The sequence below is a fragment of the Mytilus trossulus genome, chromosome 7, assembly GCF_036588685.1.
Source record: "Mytilus trossulus isolate FHL-02 chromosome 7, PNRI_Mtr1.1.1.hap1, whole genome shotgun sequence".
NCBI lineage: Eukaryota > Metazoa > Mollusca > Bivalvia > Mytilida > Mytilidae > Mytilus > Mytilus trossulus.
Genome location: NC_086379.1, coordinates 21,061,284 through 21,079,506, shown reverse-complemented (window position 1 = coordinate 21,079,506; position 18,223 = coordinate 21,061,284). Strand labels below are relative to the sequence as shown.

The 18,223-nt window shown below is 31.7% G+C and overlaps 1 protein-coding gene across 1 annotated transcript; it reads left to right on the top strand.

Moving 5' to 3' along the window:
• The first annotated feature begins 3,213 nt into the window (after nt 1-3,213).
• LOC134726893 (uncharacterized) lies at nt 3,214-11,778 on the top strand. Its single transcript, XM_063591294.1, has 5 exons — nt 3,214-3,330; nt 5,017-5,158; nt 6,124-6,236; nt 9,506-9,608; nt 11,585-11,778. Exons 1-5 carry the CDS (start codon nt 3,291-3,293, stop codon nt 11,727-11,729), a joined length of 543 nt encoding a protein of 180 aa, XP_063447364.1. The 5' UTR covers nt 3,214-3,290; the 3' UTR covers nt 11,730-11,778.
• Nucleotides 11,779-18,223: the final 6,445 nt, after the last annotated feature.

The following is an 18,223-nucleotide window of genomic DNA, read 5'->3' as shown; positions in this document are numbered from 1 at the left end:
GAGCGATACAGGCTCTTGAGAGCCTCTAGTTATTGTTACTTTTGTCCTTGAACTAGCTGTCAGTAACTGTGAGTACTCTTATTATCATTTCTCTGTCATTTTTGTTGAATGGATGTTTAAATACCCTACTATGTCCGTTTTGTTTTTTATAATTTCTTGTTCTGGTTACTATCGATCTAATTTTGAAGCCATATATATTCATATATATATTGTACTGTTACACAACTTAGTGTAAATGTATATTACGTCAACTAGTTCTCTGACTTTCAGTTGGTTTCTTGTTGGGATAAATCTTACTAGTTTGTACACCTGAGATCGCTCTCGGATTTTGGTGGGGTTTGTGCTGCTTATTCTTTTGTTTTATATATTGTGTAATGTGTCTGTTTGTCTTTTTCATTTTTAGCCATTGCCTTGCTAGTTTGTTTTCGAATTATGAGTTTGACTGTCCCTCTAGTATATTTTGTCCCTCTCTTGTATCATTTTAATGGGGCTTTGACAGGAATGTTGTAGGTTTGCATTATATTTCTGTGTTTGTGCTTCTTTGCGATAAAATTGTAAGCTTTGCACAACTTAGCTATTATTAATATACAAAAATCACACATAAAAGGTTCCATAAACACAAATAGACGTTATAAAATCTTATACTCAGTTAATCACGATTACTTTCACCATGGATATCACTCTGTCCATCACGTACGACTTTAAGCTTTCACCATGGAGATCTATATCACTCTGTCCATCAAGTACGACCTTCAGCTTTCATCATGGAGATATATATCACTCTGTCTATCACATACGACCTTTAGCTTTCACCATGGAGATCTATATCACTCTGTCCATCACGTGCGACCTTTAGCTTCACCATGGAGATCTATATCACTCTGTCCATCACGTACGACCTTTAACTTTCACCATGGAGATATATATCACTCTGTCCATCACGTACGACCTTAAGCTTTCACCATGGAGATGTATATCAATCTGTCCATCACGTACGACCTTTAGCTTTCACCATGGAGATCTTTATCACTCTGTCCATCACGTACGACCTTCAGCTTTCACCATGGAGATCTATATCACTCTGTCCATCACTTACAACCTTTAGCTTTCACCATGGAGATCTATATAACTCTGTCCATCACGTACGACCTTTAGCTTTCACCATGGAGATCTATATCACTCTGTCCATCACGTACGACCTTAAGCATGTTTGGCATTGAGACATAAAATTGCTTTCGTAAATATAATAAACGGTTGTTAATCCCTTTGTTATAATGTCACAACTTACGATACAAATTTCACTATGTCTAACGTGCATTTTGCTTATCAAAGTTACTTCATGTATGAATAAAAAGCTTTTGCGAGCTGATATAACAAAAAACGACAAAACTGTTTAGCCAAATCCTTACAAGGATTAAACGTGATGCATGAGAGAAATGTCTACTTTAAAAACTAAACCATCAATAATTGAATTTAGGACACAACAAGAAATATGAATGGGAAATAAATACTCAAGTTAAAACTTTACATGGTCGCCTTAATTTACACATATGTCACACATTGGGGTGCTGCAGTCAACATTGTTGATTTACATATATACTACGGTGGTTGAAATCATAGTCATTACAATTTAAATTCACAGAACTAAGGTTGTAATGGATAATCTTTGTTTTTGTATATTAATTTTTTAACTTGGAATATCTCATGTTCGCATTTAACAAAACTAGTATGATCATGATCAATTTATTCGAGTTTACTGTAATTGAAAAATTGTAAAATGTCGCTTATATAGATATTATCTGGAAATTAAATTCCATAGCACTTAAACGCAGACAAAAACGGATTTGACGTGGATTACCGATTAACAAGTCTGGTATCTGGTGCCTGGTGAGATTGCACAGTGGGGTTGATCATGAAATGTAAACTTGATAAAACATCCTGTTGAGGAAGGGTTTTAAAGTTCGGTTTGAGATCTAAATCGAACACAATAGTTGTTGCTGACATATTTATCAAAACAGCAAGTACGTCATATTCTATCTTTTATTAAATACGGTATCATGAAGAAATTCAAAAGAGGACTGCAGATTAAAAATAACATATAACAATAGCATCTGAAATTTGAAAATAGTAAAATCGATCGATTATTTTTTTTTAAGACAAGTTTGTAAGAGAAGGACATTATAATACCGGTGTTACCAAGATGTTCGATCATTTCAGTTGAAATTGATACATTTTACCTATAATATCAGTTTTGTTGAAAATATCTTTATAACATATCATGGTGTTACAACTTGTTTTGAAATAGCATTATGTTCTTGCTTCCCTTTGTAAACAAACCTCAATATAGCATGCTTAATTAAACAGAAGTAATAACATTCATACACACAAAAAAAAACATAAGATTCAGTTTTCATTGTCTCCACCATATCCTAAATAAAGAAATAGAATGAAAGAGATGTGTTATGAGTGCCAATGAGACAACTCCCTATTCAAGTGACAATGTGTAAAAAAAGAACCATATCGGTGAAGGTATGCATGTACCAATTCAGAAATATGATAATTCATATCCTAATTGCGGTGTTCGAGCTTTTTTATATTTGATAATAGACTATAGGATTTGAATTATTCTCCCGTTTTGTTATTTGACGTTTCTCATAGAATCTATGAAAATGATAAAAATCGATATTTATTCAAAATGTTTCAGTACATGGTTTGAAATCTCGATTAAGTGGAGAAAAACAAACGAGCAATGAAGGGCATACAAGCATCCAATTATTCGGAAACAATAGACTGGATGGTAACATTGAAAATTTTCTCATTTGAATTAAACAGCAAAATGAAAGGAAAAATGCCATAAGCTCATATTTATACAATTATATCTTTTACGAATGGTATTTTGCAGAGATATTTTTTATTTAAATTGGATAATGGTCTGTGTAAATCAGATGTTTTACATTAATATCAATTTATTATAATATGACATTTTTTACATATTTAAAAAGGAACAACAATGCTCTCAGTATCTCTCTTCATTATAAATTTTATGTGATAGTTTTGACATTTAAAATGTATTTGAAAATAATTGAAAATAAAATATGCAAAATGAAAAAAATACAGGATGTGGATTCGTTAAGATTATATAATGATTTTAGTTAACATTCAATTTGCCAATTACCCATGTAAAATATTATTCAAATGTTACTTACTCGAGCTTATATATAACAGCCTTAAAGAGCATTGTTGTATACAACATTGATCTGGTGTCGTGAGAACATACACTTTTCAAAATTATGTTTGCATTGGGAATTTTTATAGTCAGCTTTGTTTATGGTAAGTAAATCTTCTATTTATGTTTAAGGTAAGTACCAAATGCCTTACTTAAAATTTATTTGGCTTGTTTTATTTGCATAAAAATTTGACAAAATATTTTCTTTGACCCTTTGACAAAAATATCAAAATATCAAAAATGTTAGACCGCACACTTTATCGGTAAATTTCATACGATTTACAATCACTCATATGATCATTGAGAGTCTTTAAAATATTTCCGCAACAATAAAACGTGATTTAAACGTTCAGCTGATTTCTACAGAGTTCCATCCCTGTAGTGTTATGTACCACCTTAAAGTCTTTTCATTCTTTTTTTCAATATCTTCATTACCGAAGACTTTGTTAAGTAGTCTTTTTAGCAACACACATCTAATCATATCTTTTGTTTTAGTAGCTAAACTAGTTTTTGATTCATAGTACAACTTTTATTTCTCAGTGATTTAACTTAACTCTAGTACTGCAACGGGCTTAACTATACTTTTCGATCTTAATATAATTATAACTTATCGTCAATGCTTGTATCAGGTCTGCGAATTTCAACATCAATAACATTGTGCTTTAATGAAAAGACATTATTTGTCAAAAATATGTCGAGTTCATAGATCATTTATAACGCTATAATACATATTCATTGAACTCATTTATGTTTATTCATGCAATAAAACTTTGTGCGTCTTGATTATTTATCATACATCACATCAAGCTCATATATCATTCACCGTGAAATAAGAGATCGAGCTCTATGCACATATATTATATAATGATGATCGAGTGTATTGGCCATCTATCATGAGAAGAATAATCTCAAACCCATTCATCATCTATAATGCCATAATACTTAAAGGTCAGTCGCACACATAGGTACCCCGTGGTAAGTAGCCAGTAAGCACATAATAATACATCAAGGTCAGCCGATAGTTAGCACACAATGATACATCGAGGTCAGTAGCTTGATTTTGACAGTTGTAGGTAATTATTCCTACATTTCATTGCAGTAAAAACATATCTGAGTCATAAATATATATCTTGGATGTTCCAAAGCACCATTTTTTGTGTTGTGTTTTTAAAGAATATTTTAGATACATGGTTACACAGGTAAAAACGGGATAACTGTTTAATTGTTTAACTTCAAGTAATGTATATTTTCTTATATGCAATACGATGTCATGTGAAGATTTGTCTATAGTACTGTACAAGATAAAACTTTACCGATACCAAGTATTTCTTTATTTGAAACAAAGGTAAATTCGGCATAATTTTTCGAAAATTGTATCAGGATATTATTTAACAGTAAAAGTATACAAAACATATAGATTAATTCTATTGTAACAGATTGCCGCAATAAATCCTTTTAGTGCAAAAACGGCTTCAAGCAAGCACCAATCGATCAATGTATTGTTTAGTAAATACAGAACTCTGTGTAATAAGCTGGATGACAATGATGATGATGGATGATATATGACATTCAATATAAAAATGAATGTTTACATCTTTTGCCAATCATATACCAAATTTTAGTATTGTGCCTCGTAAACAATTGATACAAAATGCATATTTCTGTTCGACTTTTTAATTTTAACGTTTTAAAGAACGGGAGATAGACATAATGCCTACAAGATACTAAAAAAAGGATATCTTACAAAATTATGCGCCAGAAATAGTATCTGATGAACCGTTATCATTTAGTTTCAGGTACAAGTTATGATGTTCCAAAAGAATGCAGGCCAGTGTTTGGTTGTTCATCAAGTTTTTTAGATGTGCAGAACTTTTTCTATGATAGTGATGCCTTAAAGGATATAAGTGCAAAAACTGTTAATACCATATGTGGGTATGTATATGTTTCTGTATGTAAGTATGTATGTATGTTTGTATGTATGAATGTATGTGTGTATGTGTGTGTGTGTGTATGTATGTATGTATGTATGTATGTATGTATGTATGTATGTATGTATGTATGTATGTATGTATGTATGTATGTATGTATGTATGTATGTATGTATGTATGTATGTATGTATGTATGTATGTATGTATGTATGTATGTATGTATGTATGTTTGTATGTTTGTATGTATGTTTGTATGTATGTATGTATGTATGTATGTATGTATGTATGTATGTATGTATGTATGTATGTATGTATGTATGTATGTATGTATGTATGCATGTATGTATGTACAAATGTATGTATGTATGTCTTGAACTGAATTTTAATGTGCGTATTGTTATGCGTACTTTTCTACATTGGTTAGAGGTATAGGGGGAGGGTTGAGATCTCACAAACATGTTTAACCCTTCCGCATTTTTGCGCCTGTTCCAAGTCAGGAGCCTCTGGCCTTTGTTAGTCTTGTATTATTTTAATTTTTGTTTCTTGTGTACAATTTGAAAATTAGTATGGCGTTCATTATCACTGAACTAGTATATATTTGTTGAGGGGCGAGGTGAAGGACGCCTCCGGGTACGGGAATTTCTCGCTACATTGAAGACCTGTTGGTGACCTTCTGTTGTTGTTTTTTTATTTGGTCGGGTTGTTGTCTCTTTGACACATTCCCCATTTCCATTCTCAATTTTATGTATGTATGTATGGATGGATGGATGGATGGATGGATGGATGGATGGATGGATGGATGGATGGATGGATAGATGAACGGATGGATAGATAGATGGATGGATGGATGGATGTTCATGTGAACCCTATGAACATTATAATGCTGGCTGTGTATTTTGTGCTATGAAGACATATTCTTGTTTGATTTTCTTCAAATTGTAACATTGATATTTTTCTTTGTATTTTAGGCATTTTCTCTTTAATGCCTTTTGTGAAGAGGCAAAAACATGTAAAGAGATGACCTTTGCAACTCAAATGATGATTGACATGACAAAAGCTGTTTGTGTGAAGTACAAAAACGGTAGGTATTATTATTTTCATCTTAGAAACCAGGCTTTCTATTGTGACCGCCAGAAGCACGTTCTTTCAGCAAAAAAAAAACCTATCCAATGACTCCTGAATCTTAACGTTAGTATTTCTACTAGATAGTCGACTTAAAGTTTGATAGTCTCTGTAATGCTTTCATTCGATAAAGGACTTTCCTTTTTGAAATTTAATTTGAGTTCGGTATTTTTTTTGTTTTGTTTTCTCGAACATTTTCAAGATTTAATCCTTACAGGACTTACTTTACGTCTCACTGGCCTCTATGTTAATACTCACAAGGATATCTGACGGTACAAATATCACTAAAATACCACAACAATTTTACAATAAAATTTGATGATTTGTCCTCAGGGATAGACTTTCTTAAATAACGTTTTTATTAATTGTTTTGGTTTTAGCTATTATATTGAAAGCTATAATACATAGAAAAACTTAAATTTCAACTTTTTAAGGAAACTAAGTTTAACAAATAATGGCAACAGTAGTATACCGCTGTTCAATAGTCATCAATTGATTAAGCAAAAGCAAACCAGGGTCACAATCCAAAACCGAGGCCTAGGGGAACACATATAAGAGGTAATCACCAGAACAACAGAACAACAGATGAACTGAACGGCAACAAAAATATGTCATAAAAAAATATAAAAGGCAATTAGGAGTTGTTATACTCCGTTTCCTTCGGTTTTGAATATTTATGTGGATACTATAATAGATACAAACTAACTTTAAAAAACAAAAGAGACATCTATAGAAGAATAACAAGATAGTTAAATGCCCGAAATCGGTAGTTGCTTCCTAATTGGAGTTAATACCATTTTTGAAAATTTCCACCCTGTATGTTTAGCAAAATCAAAATAAGACAGGAAGAGAGAAACAGTGAACATCATAACAAATCAACAAGACAAATTCTACAAATAAATCATTCGTTAACCGATTGCCTATAGTAGTTCTTATCCTTTTATGGCCGTTCGTTATCGTATTTAAAACTAATTTTTATAGAAGGGAGTCGGAATAGCTTAATGATCAATTTGCATATACGTCATAATAATAAAGTAAAAATGTCAGATTCCACCCTTATAATGATTGTTGCCCTTAAATAGCATTTGGTACCAATTCTGGGCTTGTTTGGCCATTGACAATAAAACTTTTTAAACCATATGACAGGTTGAGGTAAAATAAAACAACAAAAGTGATCAGCTAGATCATTAAAAAAAAGAATCATGTGATCTACATCGTTAGATAACTCTAAATTCCTTTCACAACGTTACTGGTGCTTTTTTCAGTTGTCAAACTGTTATCCCCTTTCATCCAAAAGGGGCCTTTTTGTTTTTAAAGAATCTTACAACAATCATTTGAATGATACTATTTTTTTTCTGTTTACTCTGAATAAACTTTGCCGTTTATATTCTAAGTTTCTACATAAGAATAGAAGATAGATATTTTTAATTGTTTGTTTGTTTGTTTGTTTGTTGGAATGTCAAAAAGATTTATCTTCTTTTTATATATATACACGAGATATATGAAGGGATGCACTATATGAGGGTAAACAAGTATTCAGGATAAAAAAAAATAAAAAAAGGATATAAATGTATATTGTAACAATATTTGTACAGTTAACACCCTTTTCATCGTTTCAAGGGCAAGGACATGAACAATTTATTATCAATTAAGATTTTCATTTTAATGGAATTTTTCTTCCATTTGACGAAATTTATATATATATAGATATATGAAAATAACGGCACAAGACACTGAGCTACTAAACCAGTTAATAACCGGTCTACTTGTAACAAATTCGTTTTGATTAAAATCTACGACTGATTATTTAATGCCCCACACACCAAAAGTAGAGGGAAATTATGTTTTCTAGTCTGTGCGTCCGTTCGTTTGTTCGGTCGTCCTTCCGTTTGTTTGTCCGTCCGTCTGTCCCGCTTCAAGTAAAAGTTTTTGGTCAAGGTAGTTTTTGATAAAGTTGAAGTCCAATTAACTTCAAACGTAGTGCACATGTTCCCTATGATATGATCTTTCTAATTTAATTGCCAAATTAAATTTTTAAACCCAATTTCACGGTCCACTTAACATAGAAAGTGATAATGCACCTTTCAGGTTAAAGCTTTTGATCAAGGTAGTTTTTGACGAAGTTTAACTTCTATAAACTTGAAACTTTTTTCGCACGTTCTGTATGAGATGAACTTTCTAATTTAAATGTTAAATTAGATTTTCACCCGAATTTCACGGTCCACTGAACATAGATAAGTACGAGTGGGGCATTCGTATACTATGGACACATTTCTTTCAAAAAGGAAACATTAAGGAGTAAAATAATGAAAGAATCGGTGGTTTTCTCAATGATAGGAAAGACAGGGAGATATATATTTTTTTCGGACTTTTACTTAAATTTTCGACTTCTTGGGACAAATTTGGAACAAATGTATGTTTGTTTTGGACCATTAAGTATTTAAACCATTTATTACGTTGATCGTTGTCTTAAGTAAGAACATTCCGGTAGTCATATATTAAAAGTTCTAACTGTGATTGCATACTAAAATACCATTGTTAAAAAAAAAAAGTTCATTTTACTAAAATTAAACATTCTTACATGGTCATTTCTTATTTGTTCTCACGGAACTAAATTTTTGCCGGTTTTGACATCGGTATGTTACTTCAAGAAATTAGTTAATGTACCGTTTAACAAGAAGTCAGATATTTAAATTAAAGGCACTTTGCGAATTGCACCTTCGTCATCTCTTACTTTATGTTTTTATTTGATTTAGATTAATAATTAATTATCATTTAATTTTGAATTTTGTAACACGTCTTCTGATTGGCTGACAGTGTTTTGGTTATCAATTCATTTTTTCATGAGTTTCACCTTCTTAGGCTGGAACTTAGAATTAACATCTAAGAAATAACTATAATATTTTATCTGTCTATTTGAAATAACATTAAAAATATGGTGCATACTATAAAAAAAAACCGGTACGCGGGATATTTAGTTTGCACCACTTAATGTACTAATATTATGCTGCTTGTTAATATCCATACGAGCATATACTATGATCTGAAAATGTGCGTATGGTTGGACCATAGGAATATACGCATATAGTCATGACCTTATGCGTATGGCCCAAATTCTCATATAGTCCGGATTAACCATGCATATACAGTTTTTTAATCCTCCAAATCTGTGAAATATTTGCTTGATAAACAATTAATTCATTACACATTCTTGTATTACCATTTCAGACTTACTAGAGTTATTACCATGCTACAACAATCCAGAATTCCGGTCAGCTATTGTAAGATGTGTGGAGAATTCCTTTGTAGGGTATGACCCAAATACTTGTGTGTAAGTTTTACATGCTTTATCTTATTCAATGAGTGCTATATATACACACTATCATTATAAATTGTAATTCAACATTTCTTTTTTTAATTTTGACTTAACAGGCTCAAATTCCAAATTAATTGAGTTGTTTACTTTGAACACTTGTTTTGAGGCAGAACAAATTGTATCCCACCTTTACTCATTTAAAGCTTTCAACTGGTCATTCCCTATATATAAAGCACAGAGTAAATAGAACATAACAAAAGTACAGAACTTCAAGATAAATTCAAAAAAGTGAGGTCCATAAAAACTAAAACATATGTCATATTCCTGACTCGGTACAAGTATTTTTCAAAAGATACGATAGGCTACATCCAGTTTTAAACCCTTTGAGTTCGATAATGTTGTTATACATTTTGATAGCTATCTACATATTCAACTTGAGGTGCAATTCAAAAAACAAAATATATGTGAAAACTTTGCTGAGAAACACAAATAGACATACATGGTAGATGTAACAATAAATTGGATTATGCATCAAAAACATTGTAAACAAACATCATATCATAATACCGTATAGCGGGTTATTTCCGCAGGTGTACAATTTCGTGATTTAGGGACAACAAAGTTTACGAAAATTTCTGGCGGTTTTTATTTTCGTTGATTTTTTAACCTCAATTAAATATGTTGGTGAATACTGAAATTGTTATAGTTAAAAATTTTAAAATAGTTATCAAAGGTACAAGGCTTATAATATGATACGTCAGGCGCGCGTTTCGTCTACATAAGACTCATCAGTGACGCTCAGGTAATAATATTTCGAAATCCAAACAATTAAAAAGTAGAAGAGCATTGAGGACAAGAAATCCTAAAAAAAGTTGTATGAACGGCTCCTAAGCTAATCCATGCCTTGGATAAAAAATATCCTTTGTATATCGAATAATTCATACTTCTGCAGACAGTTTTATAAAACATTACCATCCATTGATAGCCAACTGCTGATTACTGGGTTGATGATAACCTCGGGCACGAAACGTCCACCAGCAGTGGCTCTAAACTTAACAATTAAGTGTCTATTGTTAAGGTTGATTGATATTTTTCACCGGAATGACCTCTTATTAATTGATTAGATTCTAATCAGGTAATCATTAGAATACCGCTAACCTAAATATTTATTACATGTACTTAAACGTCTTGTAATTTTACGATTGGTTGGTTACGAAATTCACCGGACCCTTAGTGTATTTACTAATTAGGTACAAAATAATCATGCCCGTATACAACTCTTATATTTTCTTTAGTCATAATTAATAAGGATATTTATCTGATAAGAGTACCTTACACTTTTATTGTAATTCCACAATACATGTTTAACCCTGTCCGTTTTTGTGCCCCTGTCCCAAGTCAGAAGCATTTGGCCTTTGTCAGTCTTTTATGGGTTTTATTCAATTTTATTATCACTGAACTAGACCAAATTTTTATTCAGGGTCCAGCTGAGGACCACCTCCAGATGCGAAAATTTTTAACTACGTTGATGATCCATATGTGGCCTTCAGATGTTGTCTGCGCTTTGGTTGGGTTGATGTCTTTTTGACATATTCCACAAACCATTTTCCATTTTACATATTTATAACGGTATACACACCTGGCGGTCATTTTATAAAAAAAACATTGATGTACGATGCAATTATGCATTCATCCTGTTAAAACTAACATATATCACATGACCTGCCGACATGTAAAAAATATCGTTTACAAAATCCTTTAACCATGTTTCCATTGAAAGTACCCAAAGTATGCATAAATTTTCGCGCAATTTATAAGCTTTATCTTATTTGACTTGTTAAAGTGATTTCCGCCTGATTATTAACCATTGAATATCCAGACTTATACTTTATTTGAACTTTGATGGATAGTTACCTCATTGGCAGTCATACCACATTTCCTTATTTCTATTTCAATAGCCAGTCTTTGAAATTGTTTGTTTTCAAATACAGGTTTGTAGACCGTCTGAAAAACTGTGCAGCGATGTTCCATCAGTGTAACAAAGAACAGCAAGCATCTGCTGTAGAAACTATGGTCGAGGAATATAAAGATACAATATGCAATCATCACAAATTTAATATAGGAGTTCCTATGTGAGATTGTGAGATGATAAATAAATGTTGGGTTTTTACCTATCATAGATATATCTGAGTTTGTGTTAGTATATCTTTTTGCTTTAGATTCACCAATCATGATAATAAAAATCTTTATACGATCTTATAATATAAGATCACCTGTTTAATCATCTCTTCAAAAATTGTAGACGGTTCCAAAGATTTGGCACATTACCATATTTCGTAAATGATATTCCAGCTCAGACCTTCATACTTGTTTTTCTTACATTAAAGTACAAAATGATTTTTTTGTGTTATGTGACTTCGACTTTTTGTGTTGAGGACTAAAAGAACACATGAATTTAAGAATACATGCATTCTATCAATTTAGCATTTTTATTTGCAGTCGTAGTTCTTTTTCTTACACTATACACGTATGGTGTATCTCTTTATTAATTTTCCTCGGAGTTAAGTATTTTTGTTATTTTACTTTTGATTCTTCGAGAATGGTCGTCTAATAATCGGTTTCTCTAACGGGAAAAGTCATGTCCGTTTAAAATCTTTTAGGTAACATGATCATGCAGGATATGAATTATGCTTGATTTAGTGTTGCCTTTCGCCAGGAGGTTTCATGCAAGATCTTGGTAATACCCATAATAACCACTATAATAGTTACTCGTTCATTAGTTTTTGTCACACAATATATGTTGTTGTCAATATAATTAAAATCTGTGCGCTGTCATACAAGTGAGAAGTTTAGATAGCTATAAAACCAGGTTTAATTTCCCAATTTCAACATAAGAAAATAAAAAAAAGTCCGGAATATGACAATTGTTATCTATTCGTTTGATGTGTATGAGATTTTTCTTTTTGCCATTTTATAAGAAACTTTCCGTTTAGAGTTCGGTATTTTTTGTGATTTTACTTTTTATAACCAATAAAGTTCTAAGTGTGCAGCTACCAGGTCAGAGTCAATGTTGTATAAATAAATATCGCGTATCATCGCAAACCTGTCCAAATAATCGTTGTTACACGGTTATGACAGGATAACAAAAACTAATTGATCATACATGTCACACAAGTACGTATACTTTGTAAGAAATGCCTTTTTACGTATAAAGATAAAACTGTATGAAAACAAAGTCTACCGCTTATAACTCATTTCAAGAGCAATGGATATTAAGATTTTCAATCCAGAAGGACAGCAATACGTGGGAAAGTGTATATATACTTTGTTTTTAATTTGTGAAAAAACATATTTTAAATCAAATCTTTTCATTATGAAAACTAGTAACTTGAATATTTTATGTATCAAATTTTCAAACAAATAACAATTTTTCCAAAAATTTACTTAAACAGAGATTGAATCCATTTGTCATTTTGGTTATTAATTGTGTCGAACACGGTTGTTAACAAAAGGTCGCAATAAAAAAACTGAAAAATTACACGTAAGGCAATGCCCCGTCTACGCCAAAAATGAGAGGGAACGAGCTGATGGGGTGTTTGCAGCAGGAATATCTAAAATACAGGTAGCAAATTATATTAATTTCTCTAGAATGACTATTGTAAATCTTAATACTCGTCCGTAGTGGACGTTCACGTGAAAGACAGCCACATCCGCATCATTCATCTGCGGAATCGATTTGTAAACGTGTCATCGACTGCACGGAAGACATAACACAGAAAATGTCTGTTCAAATAGTTCGTAACCGATTACGTCAAGTTGGTCTAATAGCTCGTCGTCCGTTGAAAGGACCTATCCTTACGCAGCATCACAGAATGGCGCATCTTCAATAGACAAGGGTACGGATTGGATGGAATGGGTAATATGGAAAAAGGTTCTTTTACCGATGAATCTAAATTCAATTTGAAATTTAGCGGCGACTAAGACAGGGTCTAACGGAGGCGCAATGAACGATTTTCTTTTGCGTTCGTACAAGAAACAGATCGGTTTTTGGTAACAGAATTGTGGTATGGGGAGGAATAACAAACCAGGAACGCCCAATAGCACATACGCGTCTTTGGTAACCTAAATGAAACAAGGTATTAGGACGGAGTTCTGGCTCCAGCTGTTCTCTCGTTTCCTCTAAGACATACTTTGAGGCAGGACAACGCCATACTACATCGTATACCCAACCCTACTTTTAATATGATGTCGTTCATTTAACTAAACACTTAAAATTTAATATTAAATCTTTCTTACACCTTTCAACAACAAGCCGATAGTGATTTATTTTAACAATGAAAATCTTTAAAGATACAAGGAGTATTTTCTATACACCAGGCAGGCATTTAGCCTGTATAAGACTCATGAGTAGCGCTTTTATCAAACAGCTAGATGGCCAAATTGAAGTTGAAGAATATTTGATTCAAGTCATTTACAAAAATTAAGAAGGTTTAAATGGTTAATGCTGTCTTGGGGTGTTAAGCCATAATGTATAGAATATTTCAACTTTTTATGTGAGTTTTGCAGAGAATAATATTTCATGTCAATAAAAAAGAGTGCTTACTACTGGGCTAATTATATCCTTCAGAATTAGTTGATGTCATTCTCTCGGTTTTGTTTTGTAACCCGGATTTATTTGTTTTTCTCAATTGATTTATGGTTTTTGAACACCGGAATATTAAAATTAAATGCGACTGTCATACAAGTGAGATGTATAGCTAGCTTTAAAATCAGGTTTAATACACCGTTTTCTACATACGAAAATACATGTACCAAGTCGGGAATATAAAAGTTGTTGTCTACTAGCTAGATGTGTTTGTTTGGTTTTTTTGTCATTTTCCGTTTTGAATTTTCATCAAAGTTCAGTTTTTTGGTGATTTTTCGTAACACTACTGTTTCTATATAAAATAGCTCTTTAAATTTAATAATATATATATTTGATATCATTTCAATAAGCAGGCTGACTTTCGGTATGCTTATAAGTTATTGAGGATACATGCTATAATAACCCTTACGTTTAATGACGAGATAAAACTGTATGTCAGATTTTATGTGGCAGTTTAGTTCATTGTTTTAAAATTGAAAATGGAAATGGGGAATGTGTCAAAGAGACAACAACCCGACCATAGAACAAACAACAGCAGAAGGTCACCAACAGGTCTATAATGCAGCGAGAAATTCCCGCACCCGGAGGTGTCCTTAACAAATATATATACTAATTCAGTGATAATGAACGCCATACTAAGCTCCAAATTGTACACAAGAAACTAAAATTTTAAATAATACAAGACTAACAAAGGCCAGAGGACAGGCGCTAAAATGCAGCGGGGTTAAACATGTTTATCCCCATTTTAATATCTTTTAAGTATGTAGTTTATTAGCTTCATCAAATGAACTGCACTTTTATTTTATATTTGTTTACACTATATAATATATTAATACCCAGAGGCTTAAGTAATTTTTTTTAAGATTCCACTTCAATGAGAATGTATTCCTCGGTAATAGACGAAATTAGAATATCATCAATAATTTTTTTAAAGATTGCAAAACAATAAAAAAAATCTTCAACCCAAGCAACAGCTTCAACCATGTCATGTGAAACATCAAATCAAAAAAATATATATATACAGTTGAATTGCTATGTTTAATCAAATTATTTATAAATGTACAGATTTTTGGCAGTATACAGTGATTTTATCTAGGAGATCTGTCGTTACATTTAAGGCCACAGCAAAACGCAAATACGCGCGGATATGTTCTCCTGGGTGTAAAAAAAAACAGATTAGTAAAGAACAAATTTAATACAAAAGATTATTTAACAATTATTGTAAATGAAAAGGTTAATTGAACAAATAGGAACACATATACAAGTTTTTAAAAAACAAGTGTCATGTCTCTTTTTAAATCACTGCTCTCCTGTTCTGTGTGTATGGTTTATAAATGTCACAATCTGGTAAACTTCGGCAACACACTCAAGGTTAATTGGCTTGCGATCAAGAAGGACAGAATTAAATGTTATTTTTCGATAAAACATTATAGACGTGCAATGAATATAAAATATGTGCACACAAGAACTAGTTTAGTATATATGCATGTATTGGTTCAATAATTTTGATAACATTAATATTTCTGTGCATGTGGAAAAAAAAAGATCAGAAATATCCTGAACTCCGAAGAAAAGTAAAAAAGGAAAGTCCCTTATCAAATGGCAAAATCAAAAGCTCAAACACATTAACGAATTAATAATAAATGTCATACTGCAGACTTGGTTCATACGTGTATATTTTCTAATGTAGAACATGGTGGCTTTAACCTTGTTTTATAGCTAGCTACACCCATCACTTGTATGACAGTCGCATCAAATTTCTTTATATCGACAACAACGTGTGAACAAAACAAACAGACATTTTGTGGATCGTTGTCTCATTGGCAATCATACCACATCTTCTTTTTGATATATATAATAGGTACAAATGTCAACATATATAAAAAGTACATTATCAAAAATTGTAGACAAGTATACTATAATTTACGAAACAACAATAACACAATGACGGGATGTATAAATCGAGACCCAAGTCATGTGTATAAAGAAATGTAAAAAGGCATATAGACAAAGTACATTGAAAGAGGAAAGCGTGGTTTTTTTTAAAAGGAGTAGGGGCAATAAGGGCCAAAATCGGCCCCAATTTTCACAAAAAAACAAAGTTCCTTTACAGTTATATATTACCAACTAAAATAATAATTATAAAGTGTGTTTTCAAAAAACATGTTATTTTCGGCAAAAATCGCGTTCTGTGACGTCACAATAGAACCTCGAAAACGCCATGATTTCTAATTATTGCTTAAAAAACAAAGATTTTCAGTACGTTTTACGATAATTCGTACCCTCCACAGGCATGTGCCAAAATTTCCTTTCAACGATAAACGGAACTATAAACAAACAAGATAGTAGCAAAATATTTTTTTGGCACATGCCTGCGGAGGGTTTGAATTTTTTGTCGAAAGCTGAACCGTTTCTTCACGGGAGGCATTGAACACCTGACGTTAAACCCCTTTCAGATTACCAGTGTACTCGCAAATACATCTCGAATTCCACGTGATGCAAATTAATATTATTTATTTCAATATTGATTGTTTAAACACTTCTTTTAGTCTCCTTAGTCTTTTTGGTGGTTATTGTTGACATGACTGTAGATCGAATAGAGAGGCATAGTTGTCAAACGATCGATGTCCGATGAAAAATTAGAAAATAAAAAAAAAATCATTAAAAAACTTTATTCTACAGTAACTTATTTGATTTGTGACATATTAAATATTTAGATTGTCTGATCACTCTATATATAATCATGATCATAGAAAAGAAGTTGCGGAAATTGAAAATAGCCGGTTCAGAGTAAAGAAGACATCTTTTAGGACAACCCGGTACAAAAGGAAAGCGTCTATAGTTACCAGCAGTAATTTAGACCCGATCTATTTCGCTTAACTTTTGAGAATAGCTGTGCATAGGATTATCAATTTCGTTTGCAATTCAAAAGGGTATGTTGATTCATTTACTTATCGATTTATCTAAACAGAAATATGCGGGGTCCAATACATTATGTCATATCTTCTCACGGTACATGAAACTGAAAGTATTTTCACGATTTTAACTTGAAAAACTCAATACTTGCATGGATCCGTAAGAAAATAAAATTATACCATAAATAAATCGGTATTTTCACAAGAAATGTGCTTTCACGGCAATATTTTTTAACAGTTCGTAATATAAATATTGCGCGATTGATGAAAAAGAAACTTAGAAATCATTTACGGAGTTTGAAAATACTTGTTCTAGGAATTTTTGAGAGTAACTTTTCTATAACATTATACTATGAATACAAACATTAAAATAAACAATGAAAAGATCACAATTTATCCTACAATTTGATATTTTAGGTGTCGTATGCTAAAGAAACCTTTCTTACGTACTGTTGAATTTAAGTACCTCTTATTTACCACTCAAGAGACAGTTGCAGCGATGGCCGTGAGGATAAGGTCTTTAGTATCAAAAGGCGAAGATGCCGAGATCGATACTCGATTTTTTTTATTTTTTTTTTTTTTGCATAAATGCTTTTTTATCTTGTCATAACGTTTTGAAGAGTGATTTTGAATGATGAACTGTTTTTTTTTATAGATATTTACTGAAGAGCAGTATACATGTTGTTTTGAATAGACATTATACTTCACCTGTATGTACTACGTAGCAGTTGTCACTTACATGGTGCCATAATGAGGTATACATGTAGTTCCTTATTTATAACTGATTCATTTTCTCAAAGCATTTTGTGCTCGAATAAAGAGTTTAATTAACCTATGATTTAAAGATGATTAATTGATAACATTATATTATCAGGCACAGAAACAAACATACTACTTTTGACAGTTTATAATGTGCGGCTATAAAAGTAATAATAATTGAAAGAATGGTTATTTATATTTTCATGGTAATTTTGATAAACATTCTAACCATAAAATGTTCTCTTAATAACCTATCATATTCAGTTCAAAATAAATATACATTATTTTGATAATCTTGAATTTTTTTCAAC